Here is an 18888-nt window from a genome sequence, read left to right as displayed (position 1 = left end):
GAGCCCACGGGTTTCGGGTCAATTAGCTTTTAGTTAATTTGAAAAGAAACTCTGAAGGAGCAGAATCCCCCAGAATAGCCTCCAGAACACTCAGGGTCTGGTGTGAGGTAGAAACAAAGCTGGTATGGAACATCCTTTTACCGTTTTGCACCCGCAACGGGTGGCAGGTGAAGGTCATCAGGGCTCCGCCCCCAGGCGGAGGGAGGGGACAACGGTGTAGAAATGAGGGGGCTAGCTACCTGCCGGCTCATTAAATTGTTTTTCATATTATTTTATCGTCTTATGTGTTTTATTACATTAAGCTATTTGTGGGTGCAGAGGATCGTGGCCTGGGCTGTGATGTTTGTTCACTGGGGGAGGGTGTGCCATGAAGAAAGGATAGGCCTGTGGCAGCTGCTTTTCACACCTCAGTCACTTTTGAAAGCGAAAGCGTATGTGGGGATGGGCCACCTATTACTTCCTCCTCCCCCATTTACAGGGGAGCAAACTGAGGTACCAAGAAATTATATAAATTATACAAGGATGCTAGTAATGGGAAGTTCAAAGCAAGGGCTAATATACAGACTCCTGTGATGCCAAAGACCTCCCTCTCTTCTCCCCCCCCTTTATCTCTCACAGGATCAGAAATAGACCGAGGCGAGAAGGGAGAACTATTCATCTACCTTGATGTGGGTGTCAGGAGGAGGGACATTTCCCCGACCCTCACTTTGGTTACCTTTTGCTGGATTATCTTGGGAGAATTTCCTAACCACTAGGGTCTTCATTTTTTTCTCTTGTGTCCAGTCACAGAGAAAAGAGGTCTCCTCAGGCTGGGTCTTGGCTTTCTGAAAATGCCCTCCCACCCTGAGACTGGGAGGTTGTGTTGACACAGGCTCCCATGGGAACAGGGAAGGACTGTCAGCACTTGGATCTAAACTGGAGGCCTCACCCTAGTCCTGCTGGGCTGTCCCCTTGATATTCTGGCCAGGTTGAAGTCAGAGAGAAAACCTGGAACTGGAAACAGCAAAAGGATTGGAATCCTAGCCAGGTCTGGGCTATCCACTAGTCTCTTGCTAGGAAAGACTTTCTTGTGGATGCCAGAGGCAGGGAAGGGTCAAGAGGAAGAGCTCCTTCATCCTTTGCAGAAGAGCGATTCATCTATTTCCGGTGGGGCCAGACTTCGATAGTGAGTGAGGATGAGTGTGCAAATCCATGAGTGCAAGCCTGCAAGTGAATGTAAGTTTGTGGTGTGTGGTACATGTTATGTGGTATTTGACAGTGTAATGTATTTATGTGCTATACTCGTGTGTGTGTGTGTGTGTGTGTGTGTGTTTGCTTTAAAGGGAGGAGTAGGGCTGCTCCTCCCTCTCCCTGCAAGTCTGACCTGCTGTAGGAATCCCCAGCAGTGGAGAGTGAGGCTGAGGTCTCCAGATCAGTGTGTAGGTGAGAGAAGGAAGTGGGAAGAAGCAGAAGCCATGCCTGCTGCAGCTGGGATTGTCTTTGTTCTGTGGCCTTCTTCCTGCTGTGTCCTCTTTGTTTTTTATACTGTGGCTTCTGAGAAGGAAAAATTCCCTTCCCTCCAGGGCCTTTGGAAATTCAGCTTTTCAAACAAATATTGGGAGACTTCAGTTGAATTTGCAGTGAATATACTGAACTTAGGCTCTGGTACTCTAAAGGATGGAAGATGAAGAAAAATGGTTCTTTGCTTCCAACGAAAACAGCACCGTGGGGGTGGCAGTAAACACACAGCTGATATTCAAAGCTGACAGTCTGAGATGTGGGCTGTGGGAAATGCCCATTCAAAATTCAGTCAGGGGGAAAGAGGAGGGAGAGAAGATGTCAGAATGGCAAACACAAGCTGTCTTCTTGGAAGACCATTGATGAGGGCCTGTAGGATGAGGAACAGAGGTATGAAGCCTGCAGGAAACATAAGGGTGCTGTCAGGAACAGTTAGCATGGAGATACCATTCTAGTCATGGTAAGTAGTCAGGGATAGTTATGGGATAGAGATGATGGAGAGAGGTGGGCCATGAGAAGGAACAGGGGTTGAGGTCTTCTCATAGAAATGCTTGAATTATAAGGTAGAGAAGGAACAGGGGTTGAGGTCTTCTCATAGAAATGCTTGAATTATAAGGTAGACTTTCCATTTAACCAAATGGGCCAAACATTGTGGAAGAGTCCAGCTTTCTGTTCCCATCTGGTCTCCTATGTATGCAACATTGTCCTGTCCAACACTACAGGACAATGTTCAAGTTCTGGTCCCTAAATTCCTGCCTTGAGCTTCTTTAGCCTGTGGGTTTGCTAGAAACCACTCGGTGAGATGGCATTGGACCACAGTACTTTCCTTTCCATGAAACATGCTTTTTGACAGCTGGATTTGGGGACAGTGTTGTCCTGACTTGAATTTGTAAGCTTGTAATTATGCTTTCCCAGATGTTGAGGACTTTGGTCAACAACTGGGTTTCACAGATGGTGTAGGGCTTTGCCTTGAACATCTGTAGCTCTGAGCACTCGAAGGGGGTGGCCAGTCCTAACTGATCTGTGCTTTCAATGTCAAATGCACATGGATCTCAAAGACTTACTACAAAAACAACAGCAACAGAATTATGAAAAATATCTCAGTGGTGGTTTTGATAGTGATTAGAGGTTGAATTGATATTTTCAGTCTATTGGCCCTTCCTTCTACTGTTTGAAATCACATTAATAGAAAACTTTAGATGACATATGGGTCTTGTGTTTAGTGTCTGTTGAAAAGTGCCAATCTGGATTAATGTGGTTGTATATACCTTTTATCTCAGTACTTGGGGGTTTAAGTAAGGAAGACTGAGAATTCAAGGGCAGCCTAGTGTACATAGGGAGACACTTGTCTCCAAACCAACCAACCAACCAACCAACCAACCAACCAACCAACCAACCAGCCAGCCAGCCAGCCAGCCAGCCAGCCAACCAACCAGCCAACCAACTAACTAAAAACTCAGTGAAATAACTTAGTAAAGTACTTGGGACCCAATTTCAACCCCCAGAACCCAAATAAAACCAGACAGATACTGAATGCTTGGTTTTAATTTCAGTGCTAGGGAGGCCAAGATAGGAGGATTCCTGGGAATTTCTGGACAGGCAGCCTATCCTACTTGTCCAGTTCCAGGCCAGAGAGACCATGTCTTAAATAAAAGGTAAACAGCCCATGATGAAGAACACTTGAAGTAATCTCCACAAGTACATACACATATGTGAAACCACACCTACATATGCACACGCGCGCACACACACATACACACACACACAAGCAAAAGAAGGTCAGGCAAGAAGGAAATGAAAGGAAAATAGAAAAGCAGAAAATGCCAGCCCAGGGTAGAAGCTTTTCCTGTGAAAGGACCACATAGCATTTCAGACTTATTCAACTCCACTGTGCTAATGTGAGTGCAGCCTGTATCAGTTTTCTATTGCTGCAATAACAAATTAAAACAGTTGCTGATGCAAGGCACTGCAAATATAGTATCTTACACTTCTGTGATTTAGAAGTGTGCAGTGGATCTCCCTAGTCTAGAGTTAATGTGTCAGTAGGGCCATGATCCTTTCTGGACACCTTAGGAGAATCTGTTTCTAGATGCTTGTAGTTTTTAATGACCATACACATTCCGAGACTCGCAGCCCCTCCTTCATCTTCAAAGCCAACCCCCACGTCCTCTTGTGCCTTGTTTTACGGCTATGTTTCTATCTGACCTTCTATCTGCTTTCTGCTTCCACTTAAGAAATACATATTTTTTATTATTAATTTTTGGGAGTTTCATACATTGTATTTTGTTCACATTCACCACTTTTCCCAACTCCTCCCAGATACAACCCTCATTCCATGTTCACCCAACTTTGTGTCCATTTTTTATTCTAAAAACTCATTCAGTCCCTTTACTGCTGGTATATATTCTTTGGTGTGTGGCCATCCACTGAAATGTGTTCGACTACAGCTGTAAACAAGACTAATGCTCCTCTCCTAGCAGCTACCATTTAGCAATAGTCCCCAAGGGCTGGGGCTTAGCACCTGTTTTGGGTCTCTATTCTGGAATTTTGTGTGGCTTGAGCCTGCACAGGTCTTGTGTATGCTTGTAAGGACTATTGTGATTACACTTGGGCAACAAAATAGTGTACGGTAATTTCTCAGTGTCCATGGTTCACACCCTTCACCACCTCCACAAAGTCCCCTTGGTTTGTAAGTGAACAGTGAGTGTGTGTAACAGATTCTGGGTGTGAGTATCTTTAGAAGGCAATTATCCTGCTTAGAATATGGCCATAGGCAACACAAAGATGGGCGGGAATGGCTGCTTTCCAATAAAACTGCAAAAATAGACTGCCAGCCTGCTAGCTGGGGCTTGCTGAGTCTTGGTCTAGGACTGCGTTCTCTATGTATGGGATGTCGGATGAGCGTGCCGGGCTTTTTTGGTGGATGTGCTAGAAAAGGGTCTCTGGTCCAATAAGTTTGAAAGACTCAGTAAACCAGGTACTTCTTCTGCTAAGACCCTGTGGAATTCTGTAGTCAACAAGCCTGTTTGATTTTCTGCAGTAGAATGTTTAGTCAAATATTATGATACCCTCCATAGTCCATAATGCCGGTGAACAAACTACAGATTCTCAGGGATCCACCCTTGGAAAGCACTGACCTAGCCCAGTAGAGGGCAATTTAGAGAAAGCCGCCTCCAGTCTCCTGATGTAAGGTCAAGACTCCAGGCACGTCACTTGAGATTTGATTAGAGAAAGCATTTTGGCTTCATTAAAGTTCATTAAATGAGCCATCCAGTGTAATTTAGCTGAATAAAAATGACTCAGATGGCTTTAACCCCCACCCCTTTTTACAACAATTTAATTGAGGGAAATAAAATATATCAGTGTTGTAGAAAAATATTTCTTGGCCTTCAAGAGGAAGCTTGGGCACCAGCCCCCATTTTCGATGTGTTTTGGGTCTTCCTCAGTGCTGCCATTAGCTCCTGGTGATGAGGCACCGCCTCCCCCAGCCAAATCACTGACAGTCCCTGAAATGACAGAGTCAAGACCATGAGATGTGAACTCCTAGCTCTTGAGCAAGTGGTCAGTAGAATGTCAGCCACGTCTCTCGCTCATGATTTTTTTCTTTCTCAGAAAACTCTATCTATGGTTTGCTGCTACAACAGGGGGATTCTCCTTATTAGACATTTCCTTTTATGCTTTCAGTAATTCCAGAGGAATTTCAGCTTGGTGTGTCAGGGGAGGTGGATGCTGGGGTCTGAATGTTCATGTTCCACACATTCATCTGTTGAGCATCTCCTCTCCAAGGTGATGGTGTTAGGAGGGACACCTTCAGAATGTGATTAGGTCCTGATGGTGGAGCCTTCAGGAATGGGATTAATGCCCTAATAAAAAAAAGCCTGAGGGAAACTCCTTGTCCTTTCTAGCATGGGAAGTTAGAAAAGAAGCTGCGCATGATGAAGCAGCCATCACAAGCTACTGCTCATTTGTTTGCCCTTGGATTCTTGATCTCTCAAGGATGCCCAGAACTATGACAAATAGATTTCTCTTGTTTGTAAGCCACCTAGTCTATGGATTGTGTGTGGATATTTGCATGCTTATGTATGTCTGGTGTGCGTGTGTGTATGGGGATCCATACACATAAAGGCTAGAGGACAATCTTAGGATTTATCTACCTTGTGTTTTGAAACAGGAACTTACATTGGCCTTGCTGGCCAGTGGGCTGCAGGGATCCACTTGTCTCTTCTTCACCATTGCTAGTATTATAAGTGTGTGTCACCATGCTGAGCTTTTTTTACATAGACTTAGGTGATGAACTCAGGTCCTCATGCTTACATGGTAAGCACTCTATTGATTGAGCTATCCCCTGGTCCCTTCCTAGCCTATGGTATTTTATTATAGATGCTCACATGGATTAAGACTACGGTCATGTATTATTATTATTATTATTATTACATCCCATCAGCGCTTTTTCTTCCCTCCCCTCCTCCTATTCTCCACCTAGTCCCTACCTCCTACCTCCCTTCTTCCCTCCCCATACATTTCTCTTTCATTTCTTTTCAGAAAAGGAAAGGCCTCTCATTGGTATCAATAAAACACAGCATATTAAGTTGCATAAGTCTAGGCAACACCTCCCTCCATATTAAGACTGGCCGAGGCAACCCAGTATGAGGAAAAGGGTCCCAAAAAGCAGGCAAAAAAAAAAAAAAAAAAGTCAGAGACAGCTCCTGCTCCCACTGTTAGGAGTTCTGCAAGATGACCAAGCTACATACTTATATATGTATATACATACACACACACACACACACACACACATACACATACACACACACACACACACACACACACACACACTCTTTCATGTGTGTGTGTGTGTATGTGGAGGGAAACAAGAAGAGGGCATCCAGACAGCTGAGGAGGTGTTAGACCTTAAGGAAAGGAGAGATGCACCTTCCAAAAACTGCTCCTGTGAAAGAAATAACCAAGGTTTGCTTGTGATGTTTCCAACTGGCAAGCTGCAGCCTAGGAGCCATGGGATTGGGAGGGGGTTTCTGGGTAGCAGTGCTGAGCACACAGAAAACATGTGATGCCCTTCAGTAGCTGCAGAATGAAGCCTACAGGAAAATCCAGCAACGGTGGAATTTGTCTTTGGGATGTGAGCTGAGCATCTTTCCAGTTCTCTGTTTTTCTATCTCACTAATCTCTCGCAGGGGGAGGCTGGAGCATACCTAGGGGGTTAACAAATGAACCAGTAGAAGATTGGATATTAGCAGCTGGAACTTGTCTGGGAGGCTGGTTCATGTGTGATCATGCATATACAGAGTGAGGGATGACAGAAAGCCATGGCTTGGAGTCCTTCCCAGACTATAGTGGGGCACTCAATTTGGTTCTAAGGCCCTTGGGTAAAATGAAAGGACTGAGGACAGGTGTATTCATTTTCTAGGAGTACTATGATACAACACCACAGCTGGTGGTCGTGGCTTCAACGATAGACATTTATTTCTTCACAGATCTGGAGGGTCAGGGTCCAAGCTTAAGGGTACTTCCAGGTTTGGTTCCTTTCAAGGCCTCTGTTTTTAGTTTGTTGATGACCATATTCTCCCTGTGTCTCTATAGTGTCTTGCCTCTGAGTGCACCAATGTCCATTTCACCTCTTCTTACAAAGATATCATTCAAGTCGGATTATGACCAACCCTAATGACCTCCTGTTTTCTTAATGTGACCTCTCCATGGGTCTATCTCTCGTAACATTAACGTTCTTCGGATTCCAGCATGGAAATTTGTGGGGAAGGCACCATTTCAGCCCATGACTCTAGAAGCCCAAACCTATGTTAGAGTGGCTGGGTTGTTGCAGAGATGGGGTGAGCATCTAGGAGTTGGAATGGGAGCCAGCTGGGAGAGGGCTCTGTGATTTTGACATACGTGGTCAGGGCTGACTGGTTGGCTGGGTGAGCAGTGCATGGGTGGAACAGAATGGTTTAAAGCATGGAGAAGTCCTGTACTTTCCTCAGCCATCCCTAATGCAACGGAAGAGGAAGACATACTGCCACAGAGTCTGCTTCTGCTAGAAGAGCTGCTGCTTCTAAAAGTTTGTTCCACTTTTAGCCCAGGGTATCCACCAGCCTCTGGTGGATTCAGAATTTCTGCTGGTGAGACCCTACTATCCCCCTTTCAAGTCTCAGTGCCCAAATGTTAAGGAGTGCAGAAGAGTTTCTCTGGTTGGTTTCTAATGGTAGCAAGTCCATATTGATGATCCTTTAATAGGGTAGCAGGACTCCTACCCTAGAGGGTGCTATCAGGCATAGGGCTACTCCTGCTACATAAAGATGGGTGCTTCTCTTGGGAAGGTCCAGGGGCTGCTTCACCAGAGGTCTTGACTACCAGATGGAGTGGCAGATTGCTTCAGAGGATCCCTGTTTTCTGCATGGTTAGTGCAGGGAGGGCCATCTCAGCCCTGTCTCTCCATAGGGTCCAGAGTGTGGCCATCTGTGTGGCTATATCTCTTTCCTTCCAAAGCTCCCATCATCACTGTTTATTACCTCTGGACCCCAGTGTCTGGCTGGGAGGGAGCCAATTGTGCAGGACAAGATTAATGGCTTTGTTTGGAAGTCTCAGATGAGACACACAGAGAGAGACAGAGAGAGGAGAGAGAGAGAGAGAGGGAGAGAGGGAGCAAGGGAGAGAGAGGAGTGGATTTGGAAAAGTGTTTAATGTCTCTTCTCATAAAATCTCACTCACCAAATTAATTTGATGGTCAGGTGGCTCAGATACTGGCCATTGACCCAAGCAAAAGTCAGAGGCAGATGACAATGGATCTGCTAGGAAGGAGGCACCAGGAGGAGGCTGCCACAGGGCTCAGAGGCAGGGTGACTCTTAATTAAACTCTTGTCTGATGAACAGCATAACCAGACCATCAATAACTGCTGACAGATGGATCCAGGTGAGGTGTCAGCAGGAAGGAAAACTGGGGCAGCGAGTTTTGTCCATCTGGATGCTAATGCCATCAAAACCCCAGACCTCAGTTTTTCCATCTATCCTATGTCATGAGAATGATTAAATGCCCAAAAGGACAGGGTGGCCAGAGGATGGCACACCCTGCTTGTGTTTGGGAAGTATGTTTGTCTCTGGACTTCTATTATGCTTCTAGGGCAGTGCTCTGGGTACAGCTGCACAGGTTACTTAGTGCCCTTCTCCTGGGACTTGTGCGGCAGTGTCCTTATATGTGGAAATGTCTGTGAGGGTGTATGTGTGTGTGGACAGAGCATATGAATGCCGCAGTAGCCACTTCATAAAGTGCTTGAGGAATCCGAAGAACCTTTATCCTCCTGGTGGGCCTGACGGATGGAGGAGGAGTGGGCTGGAGATGAAGCCTCACCCCCGTGGAAGAACAAAAGCTCACTCCCCTTCACTAGTTGTCCCAGGCCCCCAGCTGTCTCTTCCATGTAATAAGGAGGGGGATAATGCTATTTCTTATTCTTTATTTGCCCAGAGTGCCTATGATTTTCTTTCTTTCAGAATCCAATTTTCTCTTGACATTTCTGCCTGATGTAGCAAAGCATGACCTTTGTAAGAGGACGTGGCTGGCAGCCTGCTTTCTGCCTGGGGCTCCCCGGAACTCCTGGCAGGATCTCTGCCTGGTCCTTTCTGGGAAAGGAGTCAGCCTGCCCAGTGTACCTGGGCCAGTCCTGCCTCTAGGGCGGCTTGTCCATACTAGAAGCCTCTTTGACCAGAGGTGTTGTTTAATCAGGTTTCTTAGGCCTCCAGGCTCAGTGAGCATGGGGTCCCTGCAGGCTGCCAGTGCTCAGCATCCGCGGCACTGGTTGTGTTCTGTGGAGCGCTGAAGAAAACTAGGGACTGAAAGGTGCAGGCTGGGACTCTTCCCAAATTTCTGCCAGGATACCCTTGTGAATTGGGAAGTTTGGGGCTTGTTTAAGTGTTTGTGTGTGTGTGTGTGTGTGTGCACATGCGCACATATGAACACATATAGGTAAAGGCCAGAGGTCAAACTTGGTTGTCATTTTTAAGAAACCAAATGCATTGTTTTTATGAGATAGGATCTCTTACTAGAATCTGGAGTTCTACGATTATTTAGGAGATGGTAGTTGGCTGCCAGGCTCCAGGGATTCATCCATTTTTTCATCTTCCCAGTGCTTGGGTTACAAGCTTGTTCTTCCATACCTGGTTTTTTATGCGTATTCTGGGAATCCATCTTGGGTCCTTATGCTTGCACCATAAACATTTTACTGACTTCACTATCTCTTCAGCCCCCACTGTTCAGGTTTTACTCCCAAGAATGCTGTTATAAGTAGACAATAAGCAGGAAGAACAGAGACAGTAAAAAGGCTTCTTTCTACCTGGGTAATCCAAGCACTCTGATTTGTTACAATATCACACAGTCTAATGGCAATCAAGTCCTAGACATTGGTACTGAAACCTGTGGCCTTTGATACCAAGTTCTGAGCTCCAAGGCTACTGGTTATGTTTTGGAAGTGACTCTGTAAAAATTTGTGAGACCTACTGTTGCATTCCTGTGAGCGAGGGTTTGCTTTGGGGAGCTTGTCCTCAGGGGTTACATTAAATGTCCTTGATACAGTTCTTGTATGACCCCAGTTCTTCTCATAAGTGAGTAGTGGTAGAAGTTTGTAGGAAGAAGTCACAGGGGCTTTGTAAAGCAGAATGTGATGAATGGCTCAAGATGGCTCTTACTGAAAATGTCACATCACACCAGAACTCTCAGCCCTGCAGATTTTGGTGGGCACCGCTTGGGATCATTGGGTCTTCCTGGAGATCTTTTTGTGGGCTCAAAGTCTTCGGACATGGACACCAATAAACACAGGGAAGAAAACAAAGCAGATGACCTTGGAGGCATCTACAAATGGTCTCTTCCCTTTTGACAGCATCCCCCTGTACCCTAAGAGTTGGGTTGCTCTACCAATAGCATCCTAATCTATCTTAGAAAGTTAGCTAGTACAGGACAGAGTAAGACCCAGCCATTTTATCACAAATAGGCTGCCCTGTTCCTTAACTGTTCTTATGTTAGAATGTCTGTTCTTGTTTCATACTCAGCACAGTCTCAGGACAAACACATTTCTCTGATAGACTGCTTGCTTTCACTCTCAAGCATCATAAGCTTAATGTTTACAAGGACCAGGAAGCTCTTTTGTTAACACGTTAACTCTTATTGATAGATGTTACTTGTATAAATTATGGGTTTATTGTGACATTTTTATGCCTGCATGCAGCATATTAATTGATTATATCCACCTGCCATTCCCTTCTTTTACCTTTCTCTCCTCTGTTATCTGCTTCAGAGGATGATTTTGGTTCCACTGCCCAAGTGTAGTCTGTTACCTGGCTTTCTCATCTCACTCAATACCTCAGTAGTATTAGTGACGTTTTTGTTGTGTGACAAGAGGCTTGATGTAAAATCTTAGGGAAGAATATTTTGGCTCATGGTTTCAGAGATTCCGTGGTTTTTTGGTCTCATGTCCTTAAGCATTCCATCAAGGTGGCGTGTGGATGGCTGTTCTCTTTTTGATAGACAGGAGACAGACAGTACTAAAAGAAGAGGACAGAGGTAATGTATTTCCAAAGACTCATCCCTAGTTCTCTTCTTCCTTTAGATAGGTCCCATCTTGTAAAGATTTTATGACTTCTCAAAATAGTGCTACCCATTTGAGAGGGAACATTCAAAATATGTGTCTTTGAAGGCCATTTAATATTCAAACCCTGACATCCCTGACATGACCATGCACTCTCCTCCATACCAAGAGCTAGCTGCAGGTTCTGATGGCTCTAGCACTTATCTTGAACCCATCTCTTCTCTTTGTTTTTTTTTTCTTCTTCCCTCCTCCCTCTCCTCTTTTCTTCCTTCCTCTCCCTGCTCTCCTCTCTGTAGCACATATTTTTAAATCTGTATTATTTGAGTTTCTTACGCTTCTTCTTCTCTTCTCTTATTTGTCCTAATACCTTACAACCCTCCAACACTAGGTAGGAGAGAAAGAAGGTTAGTGGGAGAAGGGGCATAGATCTCTTTACTACTTCCTACTGTTTAGGGTTGTTGAAGTCCTTGGGGCATGTCCAATCTTCATTTCATGCTATCTTTAACTTTTTCCTCATCAAACTGAATCAACAGCAACCAGGAGCAGCAGCAGGGAGCTGCAGCCTTCTTCTTTCTCAGAGTCCTCTGGCTCTCTCCTGGCTCTGGTGTTTAAACCTTCCCAGAGTCCTCAGCTATCTGCAGCTGGCAAAGAACACGTCCCTACCAGAACACAAAACTGGCATAGTTAACAGCTGTGGACAAACTAAAGCAGTCCCATATCACTAGGATTAAAGGAAAAACATGTTTAGATAACATAACTGAGTTTTTAAAGAAATCCAAACCTCCACTACACGTCTCTTCTTCTCTTTTCTTCCTTTCTTGTGTGGAAGATAGTTGAGGTCCTCTAAGCAGGCTGTCAACTTCTAGTCTTGGCCTCCCATTTAAAAAAGTGTTATTTAGTTTATGATACATCACCAATAAGAGCCACCCAAGGCTTCTGTTGCTCTTTGGAGTAATACCAGTCTCCTCTCAATGTCTGTAGATATGACATGAATCCCTCTCCTGCTTATCTCCTGTCAGTCTCTTGAACTTCATTTCTGGCTGGACTTCTTCCTGGCCCTCAGCTCATTCTTACCCTTTCTTTTCTAGGGTCCCATGTTACCTGCTGGAAGGTTCTTCCCCAAGCACGCAAGCGCAGTAGCACTCCTCCCAATTACTCATGTCATTTTGTTGATACACTTCTTTCTGCTTACTCATTCGTAATCTGGACGTTAAGTTTCCATCTTTCTTCTCAATGGTCGACCCCTTGGGCCTCACGATAGCCTATGCTTGACTCCTCTACTTGGTGCAGAACTCATCTAAATATAAACGCACACGAAAGCGTGTGTGTGTGTGTGTGTGTGTGTGTGTGTGTGTGTGTGTGTGTGTAAGCAAGATTCTGTGTTTGCATTGTTTACCTACGTGTTTAATAGATACAAATATGTGCATGTTCACGTAGGGGTGGATGTTTATCTAGATGGAATCAGCACTGTTATCCGATCCCATCAGCAGAAGAGTACATTGTTCCTAGGTTGCCACTTAGTTCTCAGTGTCTAACTACTGCCTTTAAGGGATGTTATCGCTTCAGAAGTTGTTTGTTGAGCCCGGCAAAGTAATAACCGTGGGCGTGTTTCTTCTTTTATTCAGAAGACTAATGGCTGCTCCCTTCCCCTGTACATCCTAATGAGAACAATTAAATAGCCATTAGGAGAAGAGATGTGTGAACAAAGGCTATGTCTTGATCTCTCAAATGGGCATGTGTTCTAGGGGCGGGGTGGGTGAGAAGACGTTATAAGAAACCTGAACATTTCCTGCCTGTGTGGATGTAAAGGATGTTGTGGGCTTGGCTGTCCTCTGAGCTATTGTCTAGAGAAAGTTGCCTTAAACAGGCTTCCTGAGTGTTTATGAAAGGGTAGTATGGAGGGGTAACCAAAAGAACCATATTGTTTCTTGGATGTGTAAAACCCTACCCTTTAAAAGGGCTTCAGCATCCATTTCACAGCTGCCCTCTGGCCTCAACTATTAGCAAATACAGCATTAGCCATATATATCAGGATACATAATGATAGTTACATCATTAGACATATCAGGTAAACATTAGAGTAAAGAAAAAGAGGCAGACCAAAGCCTGCCTCCTCACAACCAAGTTCTCCATCGTGGGCATTCCTGATGCTGGACCTGTCCTTTAACTACCCCTTTTATTTGTCACTTTTGCAGAAACTTGTCAAGTAATCGGCTCACTACACTCTCCTGGCAGCTCTTCCAGACGCTGAGTCTTCGGGAATTGTAAGTTCGGAATTGAAGACTTTGTCCAGGTGGTGGAGTGCTGGTAATGGTTGGGTGGGAAGGAGTGTCAAGCACTGGAGCTACCCAGTGGCTGGGCTGTTTGGGTTGGATGAACATACTGTGTTCAGTGACAGTGACCCACCCCATCTCTGGACTTGTCTTCTGATGCTTTCACTAAGCACGCTCTGTTTCAAAAGACAGAATCTCATCTTTTATCAGCATTTAGTTTCGTGATCTGCAGGTAATTATCAATAACAGCTTTAATATTTATAATAGTAAAGATAGCAATCAATTTCTAATAAATAACATTTGCTGTACACAATTTTATAGCTGTATCAGGTTTGCTTTTGCTTACATGAGCTTAGATTTACCATTACAAGAGGCATGGGAGGTAGGTATCATTTTCTGCATTTTGTGGACTCTGAGAACTAGAAATCTACTCAAGAATCATCTATAGTTTCATTGATAAGGATTTGCATAATCAATACGTGAATATGGTCTTCTAGCTTCAGACTTTATGGCCTTTATAGTGCTCATGATCTTCTGTCTACTTATTTGGCTTGAAGGCTAGGCATTCTGAGCATGGGAGAGGGCATCTATTTATTTTCTCTGCATGTGGACTGCTTGGCTTTGCTGCTTTCCAAGGTTGATCAATGCACTCCTACTCCAGCCAGCCATTTTATGCAAACAGATGTTGACTGGATGAGTGAAAATTCGTGACCACTGCTGGAGAAAATAACTCATGTAGCTGTGTGAGTCATCAGGGTCGTCTCTGTGCATGAAGGACAGTGTATTATGTTGAGGGAATAAATCAAGGAATAAATTGAAAAGGAATAGAGGCATGGATGGAGTTAGGGAGTCTGAGTTTTAGAGACACTGCTCATGTGTTCCTTTTTACTTGGTGACTCAGATCCAAATTCCCTGTCTGTGATTACAGTGTTTACCAAGAAGCAAAGGTCTAGGATGTCTGCACTGACTATGGGCCTTTCGCTTTCTTCTCTTTCCACCTGCCCAGACCTATGGTCATGGATAAGTTATATAACCTTGTTTTCTTAAACCAGCAGATAGAAATGAGACTATCAACTCATTACTCCTGACAACTTTTCATACTCTTCTTGTCCTCATGGCTTGATTGCTTACATGACAATTTCCAAAGCCATCCTAGGGATGAATAGAAAGAGGTTATCACTTTGAAGCTGTCACTCACTGGAATCTGTGGTAGTGTCAGTACTTAGAAGGTAAAAACAGAAGGGTTAACAGTTTTAGTTTGGCCTGAGCTATAGGAGTTACAGGCTAGTCAGTGTGGGCTGCACAGTAAGAAATGACCAATATTGTTATATATTGCTTTCCCTTCTTAGAATTGTGTCCTTTCCTGCTAGGCTATTACTCTGATATCCTGGTATGGATACTGGCAGGCCTAGTGATCAGAGTTCTTAGTCCCATTTGGCTGAGATGTAGATGGACACTAATAACACTGCCTCCAATAGCTAAAGGAAGGTAAACATATTTTGGCTTATAAGCCTCTGCCCTGCAGACTATCAAAGCAGAAGGTGAGCCTGATGGCCAACTGTCGGGCAGAGTGAATGGAATTTTATGTAAGAAGTGGGAAATAGTAAGAGCTGGAGAGGACAGGAACTCTACAAGGAGAGCAACAGAACAAGAAAATTTGAACACAGGGAACTTCCCAGAGACTCCTACTCCAACCAAGGACTATTCATGGAGATAACGTAGAACCCCTGCACAGATGTAGCCCATGGCAGTTCAGTGTCCAAGTGGGTTCCATAGTAATGGGAAGAGGGACTGCCTCTGACATAATCTGATTGGCTTGCTCTTTGATCACCTCCCCCTGAGGGGGGAGCAGCCTTACCAGGTCACAGAAGATGACAATGCAGCCACTTCTGATGAGAACTGATAGACTAAGATCAGAAAGAAGGAGAGGAGGACCTCCCCTATCAGTGGACTTGGGGAGGGGCATGCAGAAAGAGGAGGGAGGGTGGGATCGGGAGGGGAGGAGGTTGGGGCTTATGGGGGGGTACAAAATGAGTAAAGTGTAATCAATAAAAGTTAAATAAAAAATTAAAAAAAAAACAAAAAAATTCTCTTCAAAAGACTATGTCAAAGACCTCTAACATTAGGGCTGTTGTACTTGTTGTATTCTATTCATTCCCACCTTGAACTATATGTAACTTAATAGAGACTCTTAGAGATAAATTGGCATGGCCACTACAGTTATTACTATCACTGATTTTCAGATGCTCAGTTGTGCCAGGCACTGTGACAAGTAATCTATTAAATTATGTATGCCATTTAATTTAATCCTTACGACAATTTTGTAAGGTAGGAAATCTCACTACTGTTCCACATCAGAGGATACTGAGTTGCTTAGCACAGGAAGATTCTTGCTTCAGGTCACCCATTAGATACACGGTTGTGTGCACACTCAAAGCCTGGACCACTGTGCTTAACTGTCCTACAGTTTCTCAGCCTATTTTATTATCCTGTAACAAGTCTGTGGCCATGACTCTTTGCTCGGTTTTTCTTTGTATGAATTGCACTTTTCATTGCTATGGCATGGATGAGTTATAACCTTGCTTTTTTTTTTTTTTCAGTCCAAATGAGACTGACAAGACACAGCTTAAGAGAGGATGGGTTTGTTCTAGCTTACAATTTGAGAGGATAGTGTTCATCATGGTGAGCAGTTCATCAAGGCAGCAGGAGTGTACACATTGTCTGTAGTCAGGAAGCAGAAAGGGATGAGTGTTGATGCTCTATTTTCTGTTGGTCAGACCAATACCTCAACCCATGAAATGGTGTCGTGCACATTTAGGCATGTCTCATCTCCTCAGTTAACCCAGTTTACAAGCTCCTTCACAGACGGACCCTGAGGTATGTCTCTTAGGTGATTCTGAGTCCAGTCACTTTAAAAATGATGAGACAGGTACTAGTTACTTTTTTATATCTGAGAAAAAAAACAAAAACAAAAACAAAAAAACACCACGAACAGAGTGAAACTTACAAAAGTAAAGGTTTATTTGGGGCGTATAGTTCCAGAGGGATAGGAGTACATCACCAAAATGGCTTGGATCATGACAGCAGGCCAGCAGGCCAGTAGGCCTGGCACTAGAGTAACAGCTGAGAGTTCATATCCTGACCCACAAGTAGGAAGCCAAGGGAACACAATGGAATAGTAGTTGGCTTTTGAAACCTTAATCCTATGCCAATGACACAAGTCTTCTTACAAAGCCATACCTCCTAACTCTTCCCAAACTTCACCAACTGGGGACCAAGTTTTTAAGCCCTGAGACTTACTGGGGCACTGCATTCAAACCACGACAAAGCATAATGACCTCAAAGTGATTGGGAGCAGAAGATTTGTCTTTCTTGCATCTAATTCTCCTAGGATCCCTGCCCCTTCTCATAGGGGAGGTCAGAGACAGTGTCCCCAAGAAGATGTCAGGGTCTGTTCAAGGCTGAATTATAGAGAAAACGTTCAGTGTTCTTTCTAAGAAATCATTGGATATGAAATCAATGGTGTGCTGCCCCTGTGACCTGCTTCATGGGGATTTAGAAACAGTTGTTCTGTAGATATATATTTAAAGAAAATGTCACATTTCTCCCAGAGGATCATGGGATTCTGCATTCATCTTTGCCTGGGATCAATACACCGGTGAGCTAGATGTAACTTATGGAGGAATGAAGACATTCTTTGCAGTGTGAGTCAGTGTGTGTGCCACCATGTCCAAACAGTATCTTATTTCTGTCATAGTGTTAAATCAGAAAAAAATTATATTGGTGGATGAAGAAGCCCCTCTCTATGGAGCAATTACCCTCATAGGGGTCTTTTTTTGAGGAAGAATTGAATGCTGAGAGTGGAAAATTTATCTTTGGACAGGAGGGGGCTGCACATTGGCTCTTAGCTGTGGCTATGATTAAAATCCAAACAATCACATTTCCTGGCAAATGGAAGAGTGGGTCGGATTTTCTTGTCTGACTTCTTGATTAGTTCACATGGTACCATCTGCCATGAGCCATCTAGACTGCCAGGGTCTGCTTGATGACGCCTGTGGGATGGGGTTTGGGGATGTGTCCAGTGTTTTCAGAAAGAGGGTTAGCTTTGTAGGAGAGGGACTCAATGTGCTGAGGTAGCCAGGAGAGTCACGAGCCAGCCATATGAGCTTTCCAGTGAGTGTGTGCAGAAACAGACAGGGTAAATGGCATATTTCCTTCTGCCATAAAAGCTCTTTTTGGAGTCTTTGCCATGTCCCAACCAACCTCTCTCCTGCAACACAATTCTTGATGTAACAGTTGATGGTAAAATTGACATGGTTGAGATTCCTCATTAAAAGGGCTGAGTATGTACTGCATTTCCAATGGGAAAGGAGAAAAAAAAATGCTTTCATTGAGTAATGAATATGTACAAGGTTCTGGCTCATCCTTGAAGCTACCCTACAGGGGAGTTCTTATTATAACCTGTTTTGCAAATGAGGCATTGAAGGCTGAGCCAAGTCAAATAACTTGACCAGGATCACATGGCTGGTGAATAGGTAATCTGAAGACTGATATGATTTTTAGGTTGATCACCACCTGAAGCTACTGTTTCCAAAATCCATTCTATTTCAGCCCTGAACAACTTAGTGACATACCTTGAATGTTCAGCTTGTCCTCCCAGGAGCCAAGATGGCTAGCTCCTCTGATAGGAGCCATAGCAAAATCCAAATCATCTCAGAGCTCCTGCTGTGTGCCAATACCCTTCTTGTACACTTACTTTTGTGAGGTTGGAGGGAGGACTTTGGCAAGCACCTGACTCAGTCTTCCTCCAGCTGGGAAAATATCCTTCTCACTGAGCAAGATGAGAGCAACTTCCGAGCTTTGCTCTGGAGTAGCCAGCAGTATTTCAGTGGTAGATGTAATGGAGTCTGGCTTGGCATTTGTATTGCTCAGGAGTTTCTTGTTAAGGCAAGATGCTACTGTTATTTTTCCCTAAAACTGGAACTGTCTGTCCTAAAATCAGAGCAAGATTCTGAGAGATTTTCTTAGAGATAAAGGATGAATTAAGAAGAAAAGACACTGGGTTCTGAATCCTATGGTACAACTTCAGCAATGGCAAGAGGCACCAGAGATATATCAGTCCACAATATAGAAAACCTCCAGAAACACTCTGAGGACTATTGATGCATCTTGAGCAGGCTTCTCTTAATACCCCACAGGAATGGAGCAGACGTGATTAAAATAGATTGGAATATTTCATTTTCTTAAAGTAAAGTGATAATTACCTCTGTTGTAATTTGCAGATTTAATCGGCTTGGTAAAATACTAACTCCGTATTGGGCTGACCCTGGTACTGTCCTTCCTCCCAGTCTTGACTGTGATCACGTTGAAAGCTCTCAGACAAGACACTAAGCATTTCCACCGCTAATACTATTGCAATTGTGGTATCTTCTGGCCTCCTGTGACTCCATTTTAATTCACAAAGCATGTAGATATATATTAGCTAATGTAGGGAGAGAACGGTGTGGAACACACTCAGTCTCCATCTTACAGATTTT

General features: G+C 44.1%; 1 protein-coding gene across 2 annotated transcripts in view; it reads left to right on the top strand.

Moving 5' to 3' along the window:
- Ntrk3 (neurotrophic receptor tyrosine kinase 3) overlaps positions 1-18888 on the top strand; it is a 372713-nt gene that overhangs the window by 82033 nt on the left and 271792 nt on the right. For both annotated transcript variants that reach the window (XM_055623070.1, XM_055623069.1), the window contains exon 4: positions 13274-13342. In XM_055623070.1, coding sequence (XP_055479045.1) covers positions 13274-13342 — 69 coding nt within the window. The remainder of the gene's footprint in view (positions 1-13273; positions 13343-18888) is intronic.

The sequence above is a fragment of the Psammomys obesus genome, unplaced genomic scaffold (genome assembly GCF_907164565.1).
Source record: "Psammomys obesus unplaced genomic scaffold, mPsaObe1.curated_primary_1811, whole genome shotgun sequence".
In the NCBI taxonomy this organism is placed as follows: domain Eukaryota; kingdom Metazoa; phylum Chordata; class Mammalia; order Rodentia; family Muridae; genus Psammomys; species Psammomys obesus.
The sequence above is the reverse complement of the archived record's forward strand: the minus strand, read 5'-3'. Positions and strand labels throughout refer to the sequence as shown.